The 25937-nt window shown below is 45.8% G+C and overlaps 1 protein-coding gene and 1 pseudogene across 1 annotated transcript in view; one reads left to right on the top strand and one right to left on the bottom strand.

The window, feature by feature from the left end:
- Nucleotides 1–25937, top strand: part of LOC139273796 (zinc finger protein 585A-like) — a 280327-nt pseudogene that overhangs the window by 166324 nt on the left and 88066 nt on the right.
- LOC139273763 (gastrula zinc finger protein XlCGF57.1-like) overlaps nucleotides 5119–25937 on the bottom strand; it is a 33878-nt gene continuing 13059 nt past the window's right edge. Inside the window, exons 2-3 of the mRNA XM_070890826.1 lie at nucleotides 23570–23757; nucleotides 5119–7990 (exon numbers count right to left, since the gene is read on the bottom strand). Of these exons, the coding sequence (XP_070746927.1) occupies nucleotides 6841–7626 (786 nt within the window). The 5' untranslated portion in view covers nucleotides 7627–7990; nucleotides 23570–23757 and the 3' untranslated portion in view covers nucleotides 5119–6840. The remainder of the gene's footprint in view (nucleotides 7991–23569; nucleotides 23758–25937) is intronic.

Genomic DNA, 25937 nt, shown 5'->3' with positions numbered 1-25937 from the left:
AGTCTTTCACTATCCTCCTCACTGTTCACTATACTTCCAAGTTTTGTGTCATCTGCAAATTTGGATATATTAATGACTTCGACCCAAGTCTAAGTCATTAATATATATCAAGAAAAGCAGTGGTACCTGGTGCCGACCCCTGGGGAACACCACTGCATTCCTTCTACAGTCTGAAAAACAACCTTTCCCCACTACTCTGTTTCCTGTCACTTAGCCAATTTCGTATCCATGCTGCCACTGTCCATTATATTCCATGGGCTTTAATTTTGCTGGTATTGGTAACAGATCCAGGATCACAAAATATAAAACCCAGTCGGTTAATCACTTTCAGCTACTGGACTTAGCGTGTGCTCCAACAGCATCTCTCTCACCTTCGATGGGTGAATAGAGCATCACACCTGCAAAGCTGGTTTCCATTTATATCCACTCAGCAAATGTATTTAACAAAAGCCTGTAGGCCAATGAGACACTGTTAAGATGCCAGTGTGCTGCTCTTTTGCTCTGCATTTTGCCTGTAATGGAAACTAACTGAACATTTCTCCCAGTGTAACCTTTGCTGCAATGAAATGTGTGGCAAATGGAATATTGGCATTTATTGCAGTCAGGAAGTCTTGCTACAACTGTATAGGGCATTGGTGAGGCCACACCTGGAGTACAGGTGGACCCTCCCTTATCCAGCACCCTTGGGACCTGGCCTGTGCCGGATGAGGGGTTTTGTCAGATAAGGGGAGGTCATCGGCCCGAGGGATGGGAGGAAGTCACTCAAGGTCGGGGGGAGGAGGTTGCCCAAGGTTGGGCACTGAAGTGTCAGTGGGCCGAGCAGGCCCCGAGGCATCGGCGGATCCAATGGGCCCCGAGGTGTCGGCGGATCCAGAGGCGTCGGCGGATCCAGTGGCGTCGGCGGATCCAGTGGGCCCAGAGGTGTTGGCAGATCCAGTGGGCCCAGAGGTGTTGGTGGGACCAGCGAGCCCAGAGGTGTCGGCGGATCCAGTGGGCCCAGAGGTGTCGGTGAGCAGTGGGCCCAGAGGTGTTGGTGGATCCAGCGGGCCCAGAGGTGTTGGCGGATCCAGCGGGCCCAGAGGTGTTGGTGGGACCAGCGAGCCCAGAGGTGTCAGCGGATCCAGTGGGCCCAGAGGTGTTGGTGGGACCAGCGAGCCCAGAGGTGTCGGCGAATCCAGTGGGCCCAGAGGTGTCGGTGATCAGCGGGCCCAGAGGTGTTGGCGGATCCAGCAGGCCCAGAGGTGTTGGTGGACCCAGCGGGACCAGAGGTGTCGGTGGATCCAGCGGGCCCAGAGGTGTCGACGGATCCAGCGGGACCAGATCGGCGGATCCAGCGGACCCAGAGGTGTCGGCGGATCCAGCGGACCCAGAGGTGTTAGCGGATCCAGCGGACCCAGAGGTGTTGGTGGGACCAGCGAGCCCAGAGGTGTCGGCGGATCCAGTGGGCCCAGAGGTGTCGGTGATCAGCGGGCCCAGAGGTGTCGGCGGATCCAGCGGGCCCAGAGGTGTCGGCGGATCCAGTGGACCCAGAGGTGTCGGCGGATCCAGCGGGCCCAGAGGTGTCGGCGGATCCAGCGGGCCCAGAGGTGTCGGCGGATCCAGCGGACCCAGAGGTGTCGGCGGATCCAGCGGACCCAGAGGTGTCGGCGGATCCAGCGGGCCTAGAGGTGTCGGCGGATCCAGCGGGCCCAGAGGTGTCGGCGGATCCAACGGGCCCAGAGGTGTCGGTGATCAGCGGGCCCAGAGGTGTCGGCGGATCCAGCGGGCCCAGAGGTGTCGGTGATCAGCGGGCCCAGAGGTGTCGGTGGGACAAGCGGGCCCAGAGATGTCGGCGGATCCAGCGGACCCAGAGGTGTCGGCGGATCCAGTGGGCCTAGAGGTGTCGGCGGATCCAGCGGGCCCAGAGGTGTCGGTGATCAGCGGGCCCAGAGGTGTCGGCGGATCCAACGGGCCCAGAGGTGTTGGCGGATCCAACGGGCCCAGAGGTGTCGGTGATCAGCGGGCCCAGAGGTGTCGGTGGGACAAGCGGGCCCAGAGATGTCGGCGGATCCAGAGGTGTCGGCGGATCCAGTGGGCCTAGAGGTGTCGGCGGATCCAGCGGGCCCAGAGGTGTCGGTGATCAGCGGGCCCAGAGGTGTCGGTGGGACAAGCGGGCCCAGAGGTGTTGGCGGATCCAACGGGCCCAGAGGTGTCGGTGATCAGCGGGCCCAGAGGTGTCGGTGATCAGCGGGCCCAGAGGTGTCGGTGGGACAAGCGGGCCCAGAGATGTCGGCGGATCACGAGGTGTCCAGTGGGATCAGCGGGCCCCGAGCTGTAGGTAGACTCCGAGGTGTTCTATGTTGAGGGGCTTCTGCTGCTGCTGATCACTTGCTTTTGTGTGTTGATTTTCTGTTTAGGTGAATGATTTAATTAAATCATAAAGGAAAGGTATAACCGTTGTGCCTAAAAAAAGGAATGGGAAACCTGGGTGGCGGGGTGAATGGGTCGTGTTCTGTGCATGCACCACCTGGATAAGGGAGTCCTGGATAAGAAAGGTTCAACCTGACTGTGTACAGTTTTGGTCTCCTTATTTAAGGAAGGATATACATTGGAAGCAGTTCAGAGAAGGTTCACGAGGTTGATTTCTGAGATGAAGGGGTTGCCTTATGAAGATAGGTTAAGCAGGTTGGGCCTATTACCCATTGGAGTTTAGAAGACTGAGAGGTGATCTTATTGAAACGTATAAAATTCTGATGGGGCTTGACAGGGTAGATGCAGAGAGGATGTTTTCCCTCGTGGGAGAATCTAGAACTAGGGGGCATAGTTTCAGAATAAGGGGTCGGCCATTTAGAACTGAGATGTGGAGGAATTTTTTCTCAGAGCCTCGTGAATCTGGAATTCTCTGCCCCAGAGAGCTGTGGAGGCTGGGTCATTGAATGTATTTAAGGTGGAAATAGGCAGATTTTTGAACAATAAAGGTGTCGAGGGTTATCAGAAGCGGGCGGGGAAGTGGAGTTGAGGCCAGGATCTTGTGGAATGGCGGAGCAGGCTCGAGGGACCAAATGCCCTACTCCTGCTCCTATTTCTTATGTTCTTATTTCTTTTAATCAGCCTCAGACCCTTGTTCATGTCTGTTGTAATTGTATAGAAAGGGGATGTGTAAAGAGATGGTGTTTGTATGGAGAAACAAGGCAACGGTATGTGTATGTGGGATAGTGACACAGCCTTGTGGTCACAGTCAGAGCAATGCACAGATATCCTTGTGGTTATGGTTTGAGCAGGGTCAGTACACAAATGCTCAAGCTAAGAGGTGCCAGGGATTGGGAGCAACAGCAGTAAATAAAATCTAAATGTAAATTCCGATATAGTTTATCTTCATTTATTCCTATGTTAATAACTTTTGCTGAATGTGGCCCACGCCAAGTGCCAGGATATTGGATCAGACCCACCATAAGAAATGAGTTTGACACCCCTGAGGTCGACAATGTCAACTGGATTCCCCCCATCCACCAACCTAACAACTTCTTTACAAACTCAAGCTAGTTTGTAAGACGTGACCTTGTTTTGTGGAAGCCGTGTTCAGTATCTCTAATGGGCCCCTTCCCATTCCCCATGATCGAAAACAGCATCTCCTGGAATCCCTTCAAACATCTTCCCAGTGATCGAGGTCACATTGATGCGCCTTTAGTTCCCTGGCTCGGATTTGTTCCCAATCTGGAAAATGGGAACTACGTGAGCTGCCTTCCAATCTCAGGGCACAATCCCTGACTCTATTGAGCTGTTGAAGATATGGGCAAGGGGTTCACAGAGCACGCGTCCCATCTCTTTAAACACCCTTGAGTGAATATCATCTGGTCCTTAAACACGTCAAGATTAACCGAAACAGAGAGTTTGCTGTCAGTGAAGAGAGACGAGAAGGACCAAAGTGCCATTTGCCCCTCTCAGTGTGGCCCTGAAGGACTGTGTCCAGGCTGAAGTTTTGTTCCCAGCGTACAATCCTCCCCCAGATTGTCCTCTCTGAGCTCCAACCAGGTGATGCTAACTACTCAGGTGGGAAAGACAAAAATCTGCAGCAATGTGTTGAAAGTAACGCTGATTTATTTACCTATATCCCAAATAGTAAAGTCCAGTCCAGTTACAGGAGTATTATCAGCAGAAACAAACCCCAACTGGAAGAATGAACACGATTCAATCCTGGATTTGATTAACAGCAGAATCCAACTCCTGCAATCACTTGTGAACTCGCTGGTGTGTCAGCAGGCTGGATCACTGAGACTCCCTTCCCACACTCGGACCAGATGAACGGTCTCTCCCCAGTGAGTGCACTGGTGTACAGTGAGGTCAGATAAAAGCCCACCTGAAAGGTCTCTAGTCAGTGTGAACACGTGGATGGCACGTCAGTTCCCTAGAACTTTTATCGCACTCCCACAATCCGGGCATTTAAAAGGCTTCTCCCCACAGTGTGAACTCGCTGGTGTGTCAGCAGGATGGATGACCAAGTGAATCCCTTCCCACACTCTGAGCAGGTGACTAGCCTCTCTCAAGTGTGAACTCGCTGGTGTTTAGTGAGGATGACCGAGTGAATCACGTCCCACACTCTGAGCAGGTGAACAGTCTCTCCCCAGTGTGAACTCGCTGGTGTCTCGACGGGTCAGAGAATCGGTTGAAGCCTTGTCCACAGAGAGCACATGTACCGTTTCTCCCGCTGTGAACGGTGCTTTTTGATTCCATGTTCAAATGATATTCAGATCCCGATGTATTGAGTTACACCGTCAGATCTCAATGTGATGTTTGATTTGAGCTTCCAGTCCACAAATTGTCCCATTTTAATACCTGTAAAATGAATTCCAAACAGGAAAAATGGAGTGAGAGAGAGAACCCACAAAAGCATAAAGACAGTTTATGAAATTGAGCTGAAAGAATCTGGTCATATGTGGGGCCTGCACTAGAAAAAGTGACCATGAAAGCTGCCGGATTGTCGTAAAAACCCAACTGGTTCACTAATGTCCTTCAGGGAAGGGAACCCACCTCCCTCGACAGTCCCACATGGGAAATTGGTGGTCCTACTGGGCTCAGAAGTACTGTACCCCCCCACCCCCACCCAGCTGATGGAGATAGGGAATATTCCACCACGTGGAGCACTCTGGACTCTGGGTATGGACATCCGCCATAATCATAGAATGGGACAGCACAGAAGGTGGACATTTGAGCCATCATGAGTGCATTCCAGATCACAACTCACTCACGAGGAAAGTTTCCTCATGTTGTCTCTAGTTCTTTTGCCAATCGCCTTAAATCTGTGTCCCCTGGAGACCAATCATTCTGCCAATGGAAACAGTTGCTCCTTATTTACTCCAGCAAAACTGGAAGAACTTCATTTGGAACGGAGAGCCAGTGACACATTCTGTAACCAGGCGCAAACACTCCTGCACAGTCCAGACATCACTTGTTTCCCACTTGGCATGAAATTATAATTCATTTCATTTGATTTTAAATAGTTTTGTTAATATATTGAATCACGTTTCTCTAATTGCATTTCCCATCTCAGTTTCAAAGCCTCATTTATTTCCTTCCTCTGAGCCCCTGAACTTCATCTGGAAGTATAATGTTGGCGAGTGGTGATTGATTGCCCTGGGAATCAACAGGGAGAGAGGCCGGAGTCCCAGGGAGCAGCATGTTCTGCAACCAATCGTGGAGCTTGAGGGGTGTAACCTGAGTCGGACAGTCTGGTGAGTCAGTGTGAAGCCATTAAACAATTTATGGTTTAAAAACTCACGCAAGATTTCTTTTGTCAATAAAACAGTTTAACATTTGTCACTATTTTGTTTCCCTGGTGCGATGTTAAAGCTCTTTCCACAGGCAGTGGAGTTTCAGACACTTCAGTGCCAAGTGGACCAGGTGTTTAAAAGATCATTCATTTCCCTCTTTCCATATCGCTGAGAGTTAAAGGTAGAGATTGATTTCCCCTCATTATGTATCTGTTTGAGGGCAAATAGTGACTGGGACCGAACCCCAACATCACGCAGCACCTTCAGGAGTGAAATGGAGAAATCAGAGCATGCATTGAATCTGGATTTCAAACAGAGAGGATGTGACGAGGAGAGAGTGCGTTGGATGGGGGACTTGCAGCTTAGGGACTAGAAACCAAAGAATGTTTCAGAGAAACTAGAACTGTGTTCAGAATTTCTACCCTGTACTTAGTGATGACTTTTGTAAATTATGAGGGCAGGTTGTGGAGACGAGGCTTGTATTCCCTTGAATATAGAAGATTAAAGGGTGATCTAATTGAGGTGTTTTATGATTAAAAGAGATGGTAGGGTAGATAAAGAAACTATTTCCTATGGTGGGGGAGTCCAAAACAAGAGGTCATAACCTTAAAATTAGAGCTAGGCCATTCATGGTGATGACAGGAAGCACTTCATCACACAAGCTGGAACATGTCCCCGAGAGTAACCGAAGGTGTGAGAACTGAAATAATCTAGAGTTAGAAAGCAGGAAAGGCCCAAAAATGGAACAGTCTGTAATCGGACATCAGGTAGTTTTCTCTTATCTTGGAGATATCAAATGCTCGACAGTGTGTTTGAAAGAAAGCTGATTTACTTGACATATCAAAATATTAAACTCCAGCCCAATTTTGGGGTTATTAACATCAGCAGAAACAAACTCCAACTGTCAGAATGAACATGGTTCAGTTCTGGATGTGATTAACAGCAGAATCCAACCCCTGCAGTGAATTTGATGGTGTCTCAGCAGGTGGGATGAACAGGTCCAATCTTCCCACACAGGGAGCAGGTGAACGGCCTCTCCCCGGTGTGAACTCCCTGGTGTCTCCGCAGGGTATATGTCCGAGTCAATCTCTTCTCACACACTGAGCAGGGGAACAGTCTTTCTCCGGTGAGTATATTGGTGTGTCAGCAGGTTGGATGAATCAGTGAATCCCTTCCCACATTCGGAGCAGATGAACGGCCTCTCCCCAGTGTGAACTCGCTGGTGTTTCAGCAGGTAGGATGAATTAGTGAATCCCTTCCCACAGTCAGAGCAGGTGAACGGCCGCTCCCCGGTGTGAACTCGCTGGTGTGTCAACAGGTGGGATGACTGAGTGAATCTCTTCCCACACATTGAGCAGCTGAACGGCCTCTCCCCGGTGTGAACCCGCTGGTGCCTCAACAGTAGGGACGACAATGAGAATCCCTTCCCACACACCGAGCAAGTGAACGGTCTTTCCCCAGTATGCATTCGCTGGTGTGTCAGCAGATTGCATGACTGAGTGAATCCCTCCCCACACACGGAGCAGGTGAACGGTCTCTCCCCAGTGTGAATTCGCTGGTGTGTCAGCAGGTTGGATGACTGAGCGAATCCCTTCCCACACACGGAGCAGGTGAACGGCCTCTCCCCAGTGTGAACTCGCTGGTGTGTCAGCAGGTGGGATGGGTAAGTGAATCCCTTCCCACACTCGGTGCAGGTGAACGGTCTCTCCCCAGTGTGAACTCGCTGGTGTGTCAGCAGGTGGGATGTCAGTGTGAATCCCTTCCCACACTCGGAGCAGGTGACCGGCTTCTCCCCAGTGTAACTGCATCGATGAGTTTCCAGCTCAGACAGAGAATTGAATCTCTTCCCACAGTCCCCACATTCCCACGGTTTCTCCATGGTGTGGGTGTCCTTGTGTCTCTCCAGGTTGGACGATCAGTTGAAGCCTCGTCCACACACAGAAGACGTGTACGGTTTCTCCCTGCTGTGAATGGTGCGATGTTTTTCAGGCTGTGTAACTGGTTAAAGCTCTTTCCACAGGCAGTTCACTAGAACACTCTCACTCGGGTGTGTGTGTGTCTGGTGCTTTTCCAGTCACACTGATGTTTGAAATCGTTTCCCACAGACAGAATAGACAAACATTTCTTCTTCCACATTCAAAGGCAGATGATATTCAGGTCCTGATGAATGGAGTAACTCTGTCAGATCTTGATGCGATATCTCGTTTGAGTTTCCCGTCTGCAAATCCTTCCCTTCTAAAGCCCTGTAAAAGGAGTTTAGAAAAACCATCACTGAATGCAGGATAGAAATTCAGAACAGACAATTCTAGTTTTCATAGAAATTTACATCACAGAAGGAGGCCATTCAACCCAGTGTGTGTGTGCTGGCTGACAAACAGCTGTACAGTCTAATCCCACTTTCCAGCTCTTGGTCCGTAGCCTTGTAGGTTATGGCATTTCAAGTGCATATCCAAGTACGTTTTAAATGCTATGAGGGTTTCTGCCTCTTCCACCCTTTCAGGCAGAGTGTTCCAGACCCCCTCCAACCTGTGCGAAAAAATTCTCCTGAAATCCCCTCTATACCTTCTACCAATTACTTTAAATCTATGCCTCCTGGTTATTTTCCCTCTGCTAAGGTGAATAGGTCCCTCCTAGCCACTCGATCTAGACCCCTCAATTTTATGCACCTCAGCCTCCGCTGTTCGAAAGAAAACAACCCCAGCCTAGCCAATCTTTCCTCATAGCTAAAAATTCACCAGTACAGGCAACATCCTCATATCTCTTCTGTACCCTCTCGTTCCTGTAATGTGGTGACCAGAACTGCACGCAGTACTCTAGCTGTGGCCTAACTCGTGTTTTATACACTTCAAACACAACCTCCCTGATCTTGTATTCCATGCCTTGGCAAGTATTCCGTATGCCTTCTGCCTTTTAACCACCTTATTCTATCTGTCCTGCTTCCTTCAAGGATTTGTGGACCTGCACACCAAGGTCCCTCTGTTCCTCTACACTTCAATGTCCTACCATTTATTGTGTATTCCCTCATCTTGTTAGACCTCCCCATTACCTCACTGCATTACCTCACACTTCTTGAATTCCATTTGCCACTGTTCTACCACCTGACCAGTTCATTGATATCTTCCTGCAGTCTGCAGCTTTGTCTCATCAACTACACAGTCAATTTTTGTATCATCTGCAAACTTCTTAATCATACCCCCTACATTCAAGTCTACATCATTGATTATATACCACAAAAAGCAAGGGACCAAGTACTGAGCCCTGTGGAACCCCACTGGAAACAGCCTTCCAGTCACAAAAACACCCATCAACCATTACCCTTTGCTTCCTGCCTCAGCCAATTTTGGATCAACTTGCCACTTTGCCTCGGATCCCATCGGCTTTTACTTTCGTGACCAGTCTGCCATGTGGGACCTTATCAAAAGCCTTGCTAAAATCCTTATAGACTACATCAAACGCACCACTCTCATCAACCCTCCATGTTACCTCCTTAAAAACTTCAATCAAGTTAGTCAGACACGACCTTCCCTTAACAAATCCATGCTGACTGTCCCTGATTAATTCGTGTCTTTCTGAATGAAAATTTATCCTGTCCCTCAGGATTTTTTCCAATAACTGAAAGACAAATTTGGGGAAATGAATTGTATTTTGTCACCCCATCAAGATTGGGGGCAGAGGGACAATAAATAATATTAATAAATTATTTTAAAAATCGGTGAGCAGACAGGTCTGCAGTATGTTCACTATTCAAGCTGACCAAAATCAGGCCGTTTTGATTGGATTTGGAGACCAAAACTGTAACAAACCCTCAGCGGAGACTCACACCCCATTGAGTAAACTCCAGAAGATATTTTTTCTGGTGATTTTTATTAATTACAATTTAATGAATGCCGTAACTGACAGGTTCAATTAATGTTTATTTTCCAAATGCAGCTTGTAAGAGCGAAAAACTTTAATTAGGGGTAAAGTAAATCGTTGTAATTAAAATTAAGTAAGAAAGACTGAGAGTAAGGTTTAAAATGCGTTCATGGTACAATAGCTGAATTAGGCAGAAACACTAAGGTCAGAGAAATTCTCTTGGGAGATAAGAACACCCACAAGATTTATGTAGACAGCTCACAGAAATAATGAGAGGAGGCCACAATGTTCCAGCCACAGGAGATAACAGGGACAATGCCTCTTTTAAGCAGAGGGTAGCCATATGTCTGCCAAGGACATCAGTCTGAGAATTAGTCTGGGAAGACGTTCCCAGAAATGTAACACGTAACCTGCTATTCTCTAGCAACAGTCGTCAGAACTGATTGTACCAATGGAATCATTAGAAATTACTGAAACCAATAAAATTAATGTAACTGTAGCACCCAATGAAATTGTTGTAACCTGTATTAACCAATGGAACACTTCCCCGCGTAGTTCCACCATTTTGACTGTATCTAAACTGTATAAAAATGTAATTACACAGCTTGTTCTATGAGATCGATGTTGAGAGCACTCAGTAACGGTACTGATGAGGCCAGATCGCCCTTGATTAATCAGGTTTTAATAAACAACTCTTTTCTCTATAAAAAAACCTTTTGTGTGAGTGTTATATTTTTAATACCCCACAACATTATGGCGTTGCAAGCAGGGTTACAATGGGCAGCCGACAGACAAACGTATACGAATCCATCATGAGTGAGTATCTTCAACTACCTCATAATCCGACGTGAGCCGTTATGAGACGTGTCTTTTGCCCGGGGTACTTGAATCTGTGAAAAGTCTGTTATGGTGTTAAAGACTTTGGCGAATTGGGAAGTCACGATAGACACTATCAGAAGGCATCGATGTGGATATGGCCTCTAAGTTCAAGGGGAACCGGGTAGAGGAACCATTAGTATCTAGAATACAGATAAATCGATAAGGTGTCGATGGGATTGCAGGCTCTAGGGGTAGGGGAAACTGACTGGAGGGACAGTCAGTATCTAGAATACAGTTTAATCGATAAGAAGTCAGTGGGACTGTAGACACTGGGGTTAGGTGATACAAGTGGGAAGACAGTCAGCATCTGAGAATACAGTGAAACCGATATAAGGGTAGACGTATCAAAAACTGAGTATGACGTGTAAAGATATGCTGGACACTGCTCTCTTATGGGGGGCTAGGATATTTTTCGGATGACCATAAAAAACCTGATAGTGACTATCTTAAGTGACGTATAGATCCAAAAATAGAGCTGACCAAACAATTAATAAGCTTTGTTGAATGAAGAGAGACTTTGGTGAACGTTTGTCTTTGAATGAAAGTGCTTGTGTGATTTTTGACTGCGGAATATTTGAGGTGGGAATTAATGAATTTTTCATGTGTCTGAAAGCCTGTTTGGAAAAAATGGTGGAGCTGTCTGTTTGTTTTCGCTCCACCCACTTTTTCGGACAGTGAAAGTTTTTTTTTTAAACCCTTTGTAGTGTTGTCCTGTATGTGGGAAGTTTTAAGAAAGTGTGAACCTAGAATTGAATTACATTTTAAGGTAGAAGCACAGGTGCGGATTTATTCGGATGATAAGTTACAGAGCTAGGAAATTCACAAAAGATAGGTTTGTTGAGCAAAAGTTCAAAAATGCGTGGTCCCGTTGGTTTTTAAAAAGAATTTCGACACGCTCATTTACTTGTCAAAAGAAACATATAATCATTGATTACATTGGGTTGAAAGACAATAAATTTAGTCTAGGAATGAGATAAAGAACGGAGAAGGGAAATTGTAATGCCTTCAAAAAAAGCCTGCGGACTGGGGAAGTACGCTCCCATTTTCCTTTGTATAAAACCTTGACATGAAAACTTCTAGCTCAGTAAAAAGAGTTTTAAATAAAAGATTGGCAGTACAATATTTGAATTGTGATTGAGATATTTCAGGTGATTCTCCTTGATAAACATTTTGGTTGTATTGGAAAATCTTGGGTTTGGAAGCCTTTTTAATAAAATTACACAACTACTGCGTCAGAAGCTGCAGCTTAAAAAGATGTAATTTATGAAATACTGTATCACAAAATTGAAGCTACAGAGCAAAAGATTAGAGTTTTTGATGTTCAGCTTCTAAAACAGAAATTGGGCACACAATTATAAAACAAGTACTTTGCATTCTGTGATCTGTGAATCACTATAAGCATAAATGAGAAGTCCGATCAAAAAACACAGTATTACCATATTTGACATTTTGTAATCCAACAATAAATACAAATATTACAAAAGGCGAGCAGAGATTAGGATGGGAACAGTGAAGAGCTCATTTTGTTGTGAAGGTTTCAAGTACCACGGGTTAAGAGAAGGCACAACAAAATACTGAGATACATTCAAAATAAAATGTTAAATCTGATCTCTTAAAAAAAGAAATAAAACTAAAAGGTTTGGAAACAATCTAGAAATACCTTGGGGGAACCAGAGTAATTTTGACAGGCATGCTAATGTGGGAAGTGTCCAACTACCTGATAAAACCAGAAGCTGCACAGGCTGTGAGACAGATAGTGGAGGAAGTTACTGGAAAGCGGTATACTTAGAGGTAGAGGGAACAACAAATGCCCCTGTCTGGCCCATGCAAAAGCCGGACGGATCATATCGGTTAACTATTGATTATACTGCCCTCAATAAGGTGACTCCCCGTCAACATCCCATCGTGGCCAGCCCAGCCACCACATTTAATGGATTAAAACCAGAGCATAAGATCTTCACTGTATTAGACATAGCCAATGGATTCTGGTCCATACTCCTGGCAAAAGAGTCCCAAGATAAGTTTGCCTTCACAGTCAGCGACCATCAGTACACCTGGACACGGGTCCCACAAGGGTTCCACAATAGCCCGGCTATATTCCACCGGACTATGAGTTGAGCCATAGAAAAGGTGGATTTAACCCTGTATAGGAGTACTACACTACAATACATAGATGATCTTACTAATAACATCCGAGGATGATAGGGGGCATACAGGAGCACGTATAGAAATACTGGAAGTCCTGCAGGACACAGGATTCAAAGTAAATCCCAAAAAAGGCACAAATCGGACAAGCTGTGGTATAGTACCTGGGACACGAAATATCCCAAGGAACTAGGACCATGTTCACTGACAGGAAGGAGGCCATTAGGATTATGCCCCAACCAAAAACAGTCCGAGGGGTGCGTAAGGTACTGGAGCTCTTTAACTATTTGCAGGAATTTTGTACCTAACTTTGTGGCAATCGCAGAACCAATACAGCTGCTCGTGAAAGTGGGAAAACCATCCTTAGAAACTGTAGAGTGGGCCCCGAACAAGAAGCAGTATACGGTAATCTGAAGGAAGCCCTAATGTCAGCTCCAGGGCTGGGACTCCCGAACATGGATCTCCCGATCCATATATATTGTGAGAACCAGGGAGGCTTCTATGGAGCCGCGGTGACACAAATGCATGGGGATAGGATGAGACCCGTAGCTTACTACTCGTCACAGCAATCTCCAGCGGCTGCCGGTCTGTCCAGATGCCTGGCCGCACTGGATTGTGCCACTTAGGCAGTCAAAATTAGTGAGTCTGTCATAATGATAGGAGAAATAATACTGCACACAAAACACACACTGGTGGAAATGCTAAATGGGAGGCAGTCCTATTACCACATGATTGGCTTGGATCAAGGGACTCATTTCACGGATCAAGTGATGAAAGAAACTTGTAGAATATTCGGTATTAAGCCGCCTACGAGACAGAATCAGAAAGTATGTGAGGGAATTGAGTGAGCAGTTGAAAGGTATGCGACATGAGGTCCGAGAAAGGCAGAAGGAGGAGGACGAAGACAGTGAGATAGCCGCCTCGGCTATAATCCCTGAGGTGGGGGCGAAGGTAATGGTTAAGGAAGTGGCAGAGAAACCAGGGTTCGCACCTAGGGGAGCGGACGATATGAGGTATTAATTAGTGGAGATACATGTGCTTGCATTGATATGAAAAGTAGGGGTCGATGGAAACACTGGTCTCAGCTGAAAGAATATAAAGGTACGATAGATGGACTTTTTAAAGAGGATTAGGATGTATATTTGCAATATTAGGGATACTGGCTATAATAAAGTGGATCTGGAAAAGGGCACATGCCCGGAGAAACGGTGCAAACAATCCAGTTGAAATAGAAATGGTAAGACTAACTAAAAACCTGGAATATGCAGGATGTGTTTTATCAACAGAATATAAACGTGATCACCACCGTCCTTCCGATTCTACAAGGACAAGCTACAAGGCTGCCCCTAGGGCGCCCAGAAGCATATACTCACACCAGAGGGTACAACAACTACATAAAGCAGCCCCTAGGGGGCGGCATCTGAGTGGCAGGAACGTTTATCTTGAAGCCACAAGATAAGTGGGTAACAAAATGTTACCTGAATATTGTAAACCAACAAATTAACCTTGGGAAAGCACGTGATAGTTAAACCTGGAACAGAAGCAATAGTACATTGTCTGGACCCAGAGAGGGACATGATCTTAGGGCCGTCCTCGTTAATAGGTCATATGTGAGGAAGAGAGAAAGTATTCAGGTCCAGCAGTGATGATTAATAGTCACGACCCCAGGACCAACAACACTACCACCAATTACTTGACATCCCCTTACTGAAGGCCCGCCCGGCGGGTTGGTGACGAGATCGGAGGGAATGTTGTTATTTGACAATGTGCAGCATGAAATGTTACCTGTGAGCATAAATTTAACAGACCTATACCTGCCAGAAAAGTTTAGCCCCAAGACTAAAGTGCTGTGCACACGATTGCTAGACACAATCCTGAGAAAAGCTAGTGACACATCAGGAGCAAGGGAGTATCATAAGCAGCTGAGACACAAAGGAGGAAGACAGAGATCATCTTTAGGGAGTAAGTACAGGGACCTCGCTAGTAGATGCACTAGCTATACAGGTGATCCAAGCAGGAGCAGATAGTTTGAGGAGAACGATGGAGGTACGATGAGGAAACAGGCCGGGATAGGGATAGAATCTTCAGAGTTAGGATCTAAAACATCCAAAATACTGCTGGAGGGTATATCCGTATTGGAAGGCCATGCACAAACAATTAACGAGCTAAATAAGCAGGAATGAGAGGACGATGCCGAGGGCAGGAAAAGAGACACATCATGCCAATGGGAGACGGATGATCGGTCAGGTGAGACACAATATGGATCAGATACAAACTGGGCGGCGAGTTCCAGATTGGATAAATAGCACCCAGTTGAAAGAAATGGTACAGCACACTGGGCCATTAGACGCCTGCACCCTGAAAGGAATGACTAGGGTGTATGCGGTTACAGGAGGATGGGAGGAGAAACAAACATAATACGAGGGGAAGAGTACATCTGCGATGGACCAGTATGAGATCAAAAAGAATGGAAATATAAGGGGAATATCTTTATGCGGATGCCGGAGAGAAGGAAGCTTAACTATATGTACTCACCCAGTGGGAGACTGGAGCAAGGATAGCTGTGGGTTTGACAATACTACAGAAGGATGTGTCATTGGAATAAGCCCTGCCCGAACCGAACCCACACATTAAGCCTATCAAGGGTGAGGAGAATATTGTGTGGTAACTAGCCTGGGAACTTACGATGATGGAGGCTTGACTTGTAACATTACAATGCCTAACTTTTGCTTTACTCCCAGAGTGTCGGTGGTAGTGGGAAGAGCACACATGACCTATATAAACGCCAGGAAGGCAATATAAGCGATGAGATTAAGCAAGATATTGATGATTACATGGAAGAGCAAGCACCACCAATTCCCGTTACTTGAAGATTTAACTGAGCTCAAAGGACCGTTAAGAAATTACATTATAAGATATTATGAGTTAAAGGATAAAGGCAAAGAACTGGACAGTGAAATAAAGGATAACCTGAAAAACCCACCTTGATACTTGAGATTATACATCCATGGATAAGAATCTTTTCACATGCCCTAGTGGCAGTAGATAGTAATAGCCTTGAGTTGGTTGGTGATGTTATGTAACAAATGCAAAAACAGGAGAGGCATACCCGAGCAAAGTTACAAGATAGGGATTAGAATTATATCCCATGTGTTAGTCCGAGTGCAGCTGATAGTGGTGCTGATACTCCGGGGAGAATGTGCAGGCAGATACAAGAGACGCAGAGCAAAGACATTGGCCAAGGCCCGTAACCAAGAACGCAGAAAGCCTTTGTTAGATCCAAAAAGGTGTAATCAAACACAAAGACGGCATGAATACCTGATATGAGTCGTGAGTGTCCCAATCCTATCGCCTGATCAACGAAACCGAGGCGAGAGACACACGAATCAAGACAGGAAAAGGCAGGGAAAGGAAAATTGTTGTTCGTGGTGGGTATTAGGGGTTACCACCTGATCAAATGGGGGATTGTAAGAGCAAAAAACCTTAATTAGGGATAAAGTAATTCGGTGTAATTAAAATAAAGTAAGACTGAGAGTAAGGTTTAAAATGCATTCATGGTAGAATAGCTGAATTAGGCAGAAACACTAAGGTCAGAGAAATTCTCTTAGGGGATAAGAACACCCACAAGATTTATGTAAACAGCTCACAGAAATAATGAGAGGCCGCCACGATGTTCCAGCCACAGGAGATAACAGGGACAATGCCTCTTTTAAGCAGAGGGTAGCCATATGTCTGCCAAGGACATTAGTCTGAGAATTAGCCTGGGAAGACGTTCCTAGAAATGTAACACATAACCTGTAGGCAGCTATTCCCTAGCAACAGTCGTCAGAACTGAATGTACCAATGGAATCATTAGAAATTACTGTAATCAATAAAATTAATGTAACTGTTGCACCCAATGAAATTGTTGTAACCTGTATTAACCAATGGAACACTTCCCCACGTAGTTCCACCATTTTGACTGTATCAACTGTATAAAAATGTAATTACACAGCTTGTCCTGTGAGATCGGCGTTGAGAGCACTCAGTAACGGTACTGATGAGGCCGGATCTCCCTTGATTAATCAGCTTTTAATAAACAACTCTTTTCTCTACAAAAACCCTTTCGTGTGAGTGTTATATTTTTAATACTCCACAACATTAGCTCCAGACCCCCAGACTGAGCATTAATTCAGCCCGGGTAATTGACGGGAGCTCCAGACCAATAGGAAGAGCGGGGGAGGGGCTGGAGGACCGAGCGGGCGGCTGGTCCTCCAAACAATGGGAGTGTGAGGGGGCGGGGCTTGTGACATCCAGTGGGCGGGGCTGAGGCTGGATCGTCCCTGATTGCTGAAACTCTGCCCCATTTTTAAAGCAGGTTTCTGTCAAACTCCAGCAAAAATTGGACCTTTTCTTGTGGCTTTAGACAGATGGAACTCTGGGGTGGAGCAAACATTGCAACATTTGGTAGTGAAATGGGTTCATTCAGGACACACAGCAGGGATTATTTCAGGAAATAACACAGTGCAGTGAGAAAGGAAATGCAGTGGATGTTGTGTAGATGGATTGTCAAACAATGTTTGATAAGATGCCATACAGGAGGCTTGTTGATCAAATTAAGGCTCACAGTATTAGAGGGAGTAGGGCCACGTGGAGAGGAAGCTAGGTAAAGAGCAGAAAACAGAGTAGTGGTTAATGGATGTTCTTCAGACTGGAGAGATGTAAACAGTGGTGTCTCCAGGGTCAATGTGGGGACCATTGCTCCTCAATAGAGAGAAATGATCTGGACTTGGGTATATGGGGCAAAAGATCAGATCTCCAGATGACGCCAAAAATGGGGAGCGTGGGAAACTGTGAAGATGACTGTAAGTGAGTTCAGTCTGAATGCACAGGTTTGTAAATGGGGCAGGTAGATGTCAGATGAAATTTAGTGCAGAGAAATCTGATGAGATACATTTTGGCAGGAAGAAAAAGGGAGGAAATGAACATTAAATAGTAAAACTTTAAAAGAAGCGGAGGAGCAGAGATTTTGGGATCACGGAGACATGGCTCCAGGGTGACCAATGCTGGGAACTCAACATCCAGAGATATTCAACATTCAGGAAGGATAGACAGAAAGGAAAAGGAGGTGGGGTGGCATTGCTGATTAAAGAGGAAATTAATGCAATAGTAAGGAAGGACATTAGCTTGGATGATATGGAATCGGTATGGGTGGAGCTACGGAATACCAAAGGGCAGAAGACGCTAGTGGGAGTTGTGTACAGACCACCAAACAGTAGTAGTGAGGTTGGGGACAGCATCAAACAAGAAATTAGGGATGTGTGCAATAAAGGTACAGCAATCATCATGGGCGACTTTAACCTACATATTGATTGGGCTAACCAAACTGGTAGCAATGCGGTGGAGAAGGATTTTCTGGAGTGTATTAGGGATGGTTTTCTCGGCCAATATGTTGAGGAACCAACTAGAGGGCTCGCCATCCTAGACTGGGTGATGTGTAATGAGAAAGGACTAATTAGCAATCTTGTTGTGCGAGGCCCCTTGGGGAAGAGTGACCATAATATGGTAGAATTCTTTATGAAGATGGAGAGTGACACAGTTAATTCAGAGACTAGGGTCCTGAACTTAAGGAACGGTAACTTCGATGGTATGAGACTCGAATTGGCTAGAATAGACTGGCGAGTGATACTTAAAAAGGGTTGACGGTGGACAGGCAATGGCAAATATTTAAAGATCACATGGATGAACTTCAACAATTGTACATCCCTGAATGGGGCAAAAATAAAACAGGGAAGGTGGCTCAACCGTGGCTAACAAAGGAAATTAAGGATTGTGTTAAATCCAAGGAAGAGGCATATAAATTGGCCAGAAAAAGCAGCAAACCTGAGAACTGGGAGAATTTTATAATACAGCAGAGGAGGACAAAGGGTTTAATTAGAAGGGGGAAAATAGAGTATGAGAGAAGCTTGCTGGGAACATAAAAAGTGACTGCAAAACCTTCTACAGATATGTGAAGAGAAAAAGATTAGTGAAAACAAATGTAGGTCCCTTGCAGTCAGATTCAGGTGAATTTAGAATGGGGAACAAAGAAATGGCGGACCAGTTAAACAAATACTTTGGTTCTGTCTTTTCGAAGGAAGACACAAATAACCTTCTGGAAATACTAGGGGACCAAGGGTCTAGTGAGAAGGAGGAACTGAAGGAAATTCTTATTAGGCGGGAAATTGATGGGATTGAAGGCCGATATGTCCCCAGGGCCTGATGGTCTGCATCCCAGAGTACTTAAGGAAGTAGCCCTAGAAATAGTGGATGCATTGATGATCATTTTCCAACAGTCTATCGACTCTGGATCAGTTCCTATGGACTGGAAGGTAGCTAATGTAACACCGCTTTTTAAGAAACGAGGGAGAGAGAAAAGGGGTAATTATAGACCAGTTAGCCTGACATCAGTAGTGGGGAAAATGTTGGAATCAATTATTGAAGATGAAATAGCAGCACATTTGGAAAGCAGTGACGGAATCGGTCCAAGTCAGCATGGATTTATGAAAGGGAAATCCTGCTTGACAAATCTAGATTTTTTTGAGGATGTAACTGGTAGAGTAAACAAGTGGATGTGGTGTATTTGAACTTTCAAAAGGCTTTTGACAAGGTCCCACACAAGAGATTGGTGTGCAAAATTAAAGCACATTGTATTGGGGGGTAATGTACTGACGTGATAGAGAACTGGTTGGCAGACAGGAAGCAGAGAGTCGGGATAAATGGGTGCTTTTCAGAATGGCAGGCAGTGACTAGTGGGGTTCCGAAGGGCTCAGTGATGGGACCCCAGCTATTTACAATATACATTAATGATTTGGACAAGGGAATTGAGTGTAATATCTCCAAGTTTGCAGATGACATTAAGCTGGGTGGCGGTGTGAGCTGTGAGGAGGACGCTAAGGGGCTGCAGGGTGACTTGGACAGGCTAGGTGAGTGGGCAAATGCATGGCAGATGCAGTATAATGTGGATAAATGTGAGGTTATCCACTTTGGTGGCAATAACACGAAGGCAGAATATTATCTGAATGGTGGCAGATTCGGAAAAGGGGAGGTGCAACGAGACCTGGGTGTTATGGTACATCAGTCATTGAAAGTTGGCATGCAGGTACAGTAGGTGGTGAAGGCGGCAAAGGTATGTTGGCCTTCATTGCTAGGGCATTTGAGTATAGGAGCAGGGAGGTCTTACTGCAGTTGTACAGGGCCTTGGTGAGGTCTCACCTGGAATATTGTGTTCAGTTTTGGTCACCTAATCTGAGGAAGGACATTCTTGCTCTTGAGGGAGTGCAGCAAAGGTTCACCAGACTGATTTCCGGGATGGAAGGACTGACATATGAGGAGAGACTGGATCGACTGTATTCACTGGAGTTTATAAGATGAGAGGGGATCTCATAGAAACATATAAAATTCTGACGGGATTGGACAGGTTAGATGCAGGAAGAATTAAAGGCAATGAGGAATATTGGCCCCTCTGACCCCGAGTTCTAGACTCTCGAGCCACGAGAAACAGCCTCTCAGCATTTGTGTGAGGGAGTGCTTCCTGACATCACCCCTGAACCATCTTGCGGTGGACGCCCTCACCAGAGGAAATAGTTTTTCCTTTAATCATCTTAAACATCTTAATTAGGTCAACCATTAATCTTCGAAATTCAAAGGAATACAAGCCTAGTCTGTGCAACCTGTCCTCATAATTTACAAAAGTCACCACTGCAAGTACAGGATCATAGAATTACAGAAATTTACAGCACAGAAGGAAGCCATGTCCGCCTAATCCCACTTTCCAGTTCTTGGTCCGTAACCTTATAGGTTACGGCACTTTATGTGCGCATCAAAGTACGTTGAGTATGTGGTGAGTGTTTCTGCCTCCCTTTCAGGCGTGAGTTCCAGACCCCCACCACCCACTGCGTGAAAAATTGTCTCCTCAAATCCCATCTGAACCTTCTACTAATTACTTTAAATCTATGCCCCCTGGTTATTGACCACTCTGCTAAGGGAAATAGGTCCTTCATATCCACTCTATCTAGGCCCTTCTTAATTCTATAGACCTCAAATAGGGCTCTCCTCAGCCTCCTCTATTCCAAAGACAACAACCCCAGCCTATCCAATCTTTCCTCAGTTAAAATTCTCCAGTTGAGGCAGCATCCTCGTAAATCTCCTCTGTACCCTCTTTACTGCACATCTTTCCTGTAATGTGGTGACTCTAACTGCACGCAGTACTCTAACTGTGGCGTAACTGGAATTTTATATAGTTCAAGCATAACCTCCCTGCTTTTATATTCTATGCCTCGGCTAATAACCACCTTATCTACCCGTCCTAGTTCCTTCAGGGATCTATGGACATGCACTCCAAGGTCCCTCTGTTCCTCTACACTTCTCAGTATCCTACCATTTATTGTGTATTTACTTGTCTAGTTAGCCCTTCACAAATGCATTACCTCACATTTCTGCAGATTGAATTCCATTTGCCACTGTTGTGCCCACCTGACCAGTCCATTGATATCTTCCTGCAGTCTACAGCTTTCTTCTTCATTGTCAACCACACGACCAATTTTCATATCATCTGCAAGCTTCTTAATCAAAACCCCTACATTCAAGTCCAAATCATTGATTATATACCACAAAAAGAAAGGGACTAAAGTAGAGCCCTGTAAAACCCCACTGGAAACATCCTCCCAGTCACAAAAACACCCATCGACCATTACACTTTGCTTCCTGCCTTAGCCAATTTTGAATGCAACTTGTCACTATGTTCTGGATCCCATGAGCTTTAACTTTAGTGACCAGTCTGCCAATAGGACCTTATCAAAAGCCTTGTTTCAGGAAGGATAGAATAAAAGGAAAAGGAGGTGGGGTAGCATTGCTGGTTAAAGAAGAGATTAATGCAATAGTTAGGAAGGACATTAGCTTGGATGATGTGGAATCTATATGGGTAGAGCTGCAGAACACCAAAGGGCAAAAAACATTAGTGGGAGTTGTGTACAGACCTCCAAACAGTAGTAGTGATGTTGGGGAGGGCATCAAACAGGAAATTAGGGGTGCGTGCAATAAAGGTGCAGCAGTTATCATGGGTGACTTTAACATGCATATCGATTGGGCTAACCAAACTGGAAGCAATACGATGGAGGAGGATTTCCTGGAGTGCGTAAGGGATGGTTTTCTAGACCAATATGTCGAGGAACCAACTGGGGGGGGGTGGGGAGGCCACCTTAGGCTGGGTGTTGTGTAATGAGAGAGGATTAATTAGCAATCTCGTTGTGCGAGGCCCTTTGTGGATAAATGTGAGGTTATCCACTTTGGTGGTAAAAACAGAGAGACAGACTATTATCTGAATGGTGACAGATTAGGAAAAGGGGAGGTGCAACTAGACCTGTTTATTTCATCTAATATTTCAAATTCATCGTTATTATTCATTCATGGGATGTGGGTGTCACTGGCAACGCTGTAACCAGGAATGTTGAGCTGTCATTCCTGTAGTTCTTTTAGCCATGTCTCACTAATAGCTACAATATCATACTCACACATGTCCATCAGTGCCCTCATCTCATCTGCCATCATTCCCTAGACTCCTTGCACTGGCATTGAAGTGTTTCTGAAGAGGGCTGTCTTATGATTAGAGAGTGTGTAGAATGGGCCTATACACTTTAGAGTTTAGAAGAATGAGGGGCGATCTCACTGAAACATACTGGCACTGGCATTTAGCACTGCCAAACTCCCTTGTTGTCTATTTTCTAGCCTTTGTTTCTTCTGCCTTCCAAACATTAGCAAAATCCCCGGTGAGGATATCAGTCCCGGTCCTGTTGAGGGGCAACCCGCCCGGCACGTACAGGTCCCATCTCCTCCAGAAATGGTCCCAAAGTCTCAGGAATCTAAAGTCTCCTGCACTATCTCTCCAGCTGTGCATTCATCTGTTCTATCTTCCTATTTCTGTACTCACTAGTACGTGGCACCAGGAGTAATCAAGAGATTATGACCTTTGAGGTCGTGCTTTTAATCGCTTTCGTAGCTCCCTAAAATCTGCCTGCAGCTGAGCAACCCGCGGTGCCGTGGACTTGGCATTGGTTGTACTCCCCAGTGCAAACATCGGGCTCACCAGTATCCAGAACTGAAAACCGGTTAGTGAGTCAGGGGACTCCTGCCCCACCTGCCTGGTCCTCCTTGTCTGTCTGGCGGTCACCCATTCCCTCCTATACCTGCACTCACTTAAGCTGCAGGGTGAACACCCCCCGAAACATGCTATCAACAAAGTTCTCAGCCTCACGGACGCACTGTGGTGAGGGTTTTTGCTTCTACCACCCTTTCAGGCAGTGAGTTCCAGACCCCCACCACCTTCTGGGTGAAGAAATTTCCCCTCAAATCGCTTCTAAACCTCCCCCACAATTACTTTAACCCGATACACCCTCGTTGTTGACCCCTGTGCTGAGGGAAACAGGTCCTTCCTATCCGCTCTATCTAGGCCCCTCATAATTTTATAGACCTCATTAAGTTCTCCCCATATACTCCTCTGTTTCAAAGAAAACAAACCCAGCCTATTAAGCAGGTTGGTGGGCAGGAGGAGGTTGCAGAGATAGGGAGGGGCGAGACCCTGGAGAGATTTGAACAAGAGGATGACAATTTTAAAGGCTGGTGCCACCAGCCATCTCGCCCAGCACAGAATGTGACTCACTGCCAACAGGAAGGATGTTACCTTAACTACTACAAATGCATAATGAGAAGAAATCAATCACTGTACATTTAACTAACAGCAAAGTGGAAAGAGGGAATTGAATGACCTTTAAACACCTAGTCCACTTGGCACTGAAGTACCTGAAACTCATAATAGGAACTCGAGGGACCCAAAATACTGACAAATGTTAAACTGTTTTGTTGAGAAAAGAAATTGCGATCTAACTTTTAAAAGATAAATAGTTTAACAGGGGTTCACACTGACTCACCTGACTGGCTGACTCAGGATCCAACCCTCAAGCACCGCGATTGGTTGCAGAACATTCTGCTCCCTGGGCCCTCCGGCCTCTGAGCTCTCTTCCTGTTGGTTCCCAGGGCAATTAATCACCACTCGCCAACATCATGCTGCCAGATTGAGTTAAGTGCTCAGAGGAAGAAATAAAATGAGGCCGTGAATCTGAGAAATAAAATTGGAGAAGCATGATTAAATGAACGAGGAGAGGCAAAATAAACGAAAGAGTACAATCCTAAAGGGGGTGCATGAACAGTGAGATCTGCGGGTATATGTGCACAAATCTCTGAAGGTGACAGGAGTGGTTGAGAAATCAGTTAATAAAGCTTACGGGATCCTGGGCATCATGGAGTACAAAAGCAAGGCGGTTATGATGAACCTTTATAAAACACTGGTTCAGCCTCAACTGGAGTATTGTGTCCAATTCTGGGCATCGCACATTAGGATGTTAAGGCCTTAGAGGGTGCGGAAAAGATTTACAAGAATGATTCACGAGATGAGGGATTTCAGTTACATGGGTAGACTAAAGAAACTGGAGTTGTTCTCCTTGGAGCAGAAAAGGTTAAGAGGTGATTAGATTGAGGTATTCAAAATCATGAGGGGTCTGGACAGGGTAGAGAGAGAAACTGAGGAGACAGCAGAGAGCAAAATTCACCAGAACCCCTCCCTCCCTGTGTTTGGGCTCATTCGAAAGGAAATTTAAGTTGGGACTATCTGCCAAAAAGTTTGGAATTCTAAAGTGCTTATGGAAGAAACTACGAACTTTAATAGAATTATAAACTTTTACAAGACAAATTCAAGCCTGTGGGCAGACCGAGGGAACTAAAGAAGCCCACTTGATTATTGGGACTGTCTGGGTGTGAGGACTGGGTTAACCTGTCTGGATGAATGAGTATTTGGAAATCTTCCTCCACAAGAGACATTACCATCACAGTATCACCCAGAGATAGCTCCCCATCAACATGGGTCTGGACAAACCATTTTCAGCAGAAACATCACAAAGAGGCCCAATCCAGCCTGTATGCGAAAGACTAAGCACAAAAGGACATTGCAATTACCAAATTAATATTTCCATCAGGAAACAGTTTTTCGAAGATCAACCCACCCAAGACATATCAACTTTAACAAGCCCGACAAAATATTACAAAGAAGAACCAAGCCCGCCAAAATTATACAAAGGATTGTGAAGAGATTTGGTGGCAAGATTAGAACACTGAAATCGTATAACTGGCCACTGTTTTCAACAGAGGTTGGTGGGGAGAGGGGTGTTCGCTACTACCTCATCAAGACAAGGAGCAAAACCAACGTGACAGTTGTAAAACTAACTTCTCCAGCCTCGAAGGCTTGAAGTCCTGAAGAAAGGAAGAACATCACCATCTACCATTAACTATCAAAAGGATTGGTAAGCATAAGTCCCTGCCCTGGAGTCTAACCTAGCTAGAATTAGGTATTGGGAGGTGGGAGGTATAATTTTACTGCAGCCCCCTTTGAATGTGTAGTGTAAGGTACTTTATTAGAGTGATTATAAGTTTGACCTTGTACCTTTCCTTGTATTGTTCTTTGTTAAAGTAATTGTAAGTTTGGCTGTGTATTTTCTTACTAGAGTAATAAGCCTGTATTACCTGGACTGTAATAAAACCAAAATTCTTTGCATCAAACCAGTGTCCCCTGCACTTTTGTCACACCCCCAAATAAATCCAGAGTACAGAACCCAAGAGAGGGGGAGCGATTCGAAACTGCTCAAGTTGGTCAGAAGGGAACCTGACCCCCTCATAGAGACCACAACACACCCCAAACACCGCCACCCCCCACCCTTAGTGGCAAATGAACCAAAGGCGATGCAAGAAAAAACTTTTGTACGCAGAGAGTGGTTAGGATCTGGAATGCACGGCCTGAAAGGGTGGTGGAGGCAGACTCAATCACAACTTCCAAAAGGGAATTGGATAAGTATCTGAAAGAAAAACATTTGCAAAGATCGGGGGAAAGGGTGAGAGTGTGGGACGAGCTGGGAGCCGGCACGGGCTCGACGGGCTAAATGGGCTTCTTCCATTCTCTGATTGTGTGAGCAGAACCTGTTTAAAGGGGCAGGGTCACTGTGCCTGTTTAAAGGGGCAGGGTCACTGTGCCTGTTTAAAGGGGCTGGGGCTTCTCTTCTGAGGCAGTCCCTCAGAGTCGAGGATGACTTGCTTCCACATTCTCAGGTGACTGAAGAGTCCAATGCGGGACTTACAGTCTCTGTCACAGGTGGGAACAGATGGTGTTTGAAGGAACGGGTGTCACTGTCGACTCTTGGCTTCAGCTTGCTCCCGGCGAAGAGACTCGAGGTGCTCAGCGTCTTCCCGGAT

This window comes from Pristiophorus japonicus, chromosome 9, assembly GCF_044704955.1.
Source record: "Pristiophorus japonicus isolate sPriJap1 chromosome 9, sPriJap1.hap1, whole genome shotgun sequence".
NCBI classification, from domain to species: domain Eukaryota; kingdom Metazoa; phylum Chordata; class Chondrichthyes; family Pristiophoridae; genus Pristiophorus; species Pristiophorus japonicus.
The sequence above is the reverse complement of the archived record's forward strand: the minus strand, read 5'-3'. Positions and strand labels throughout refer to the sequence as shown.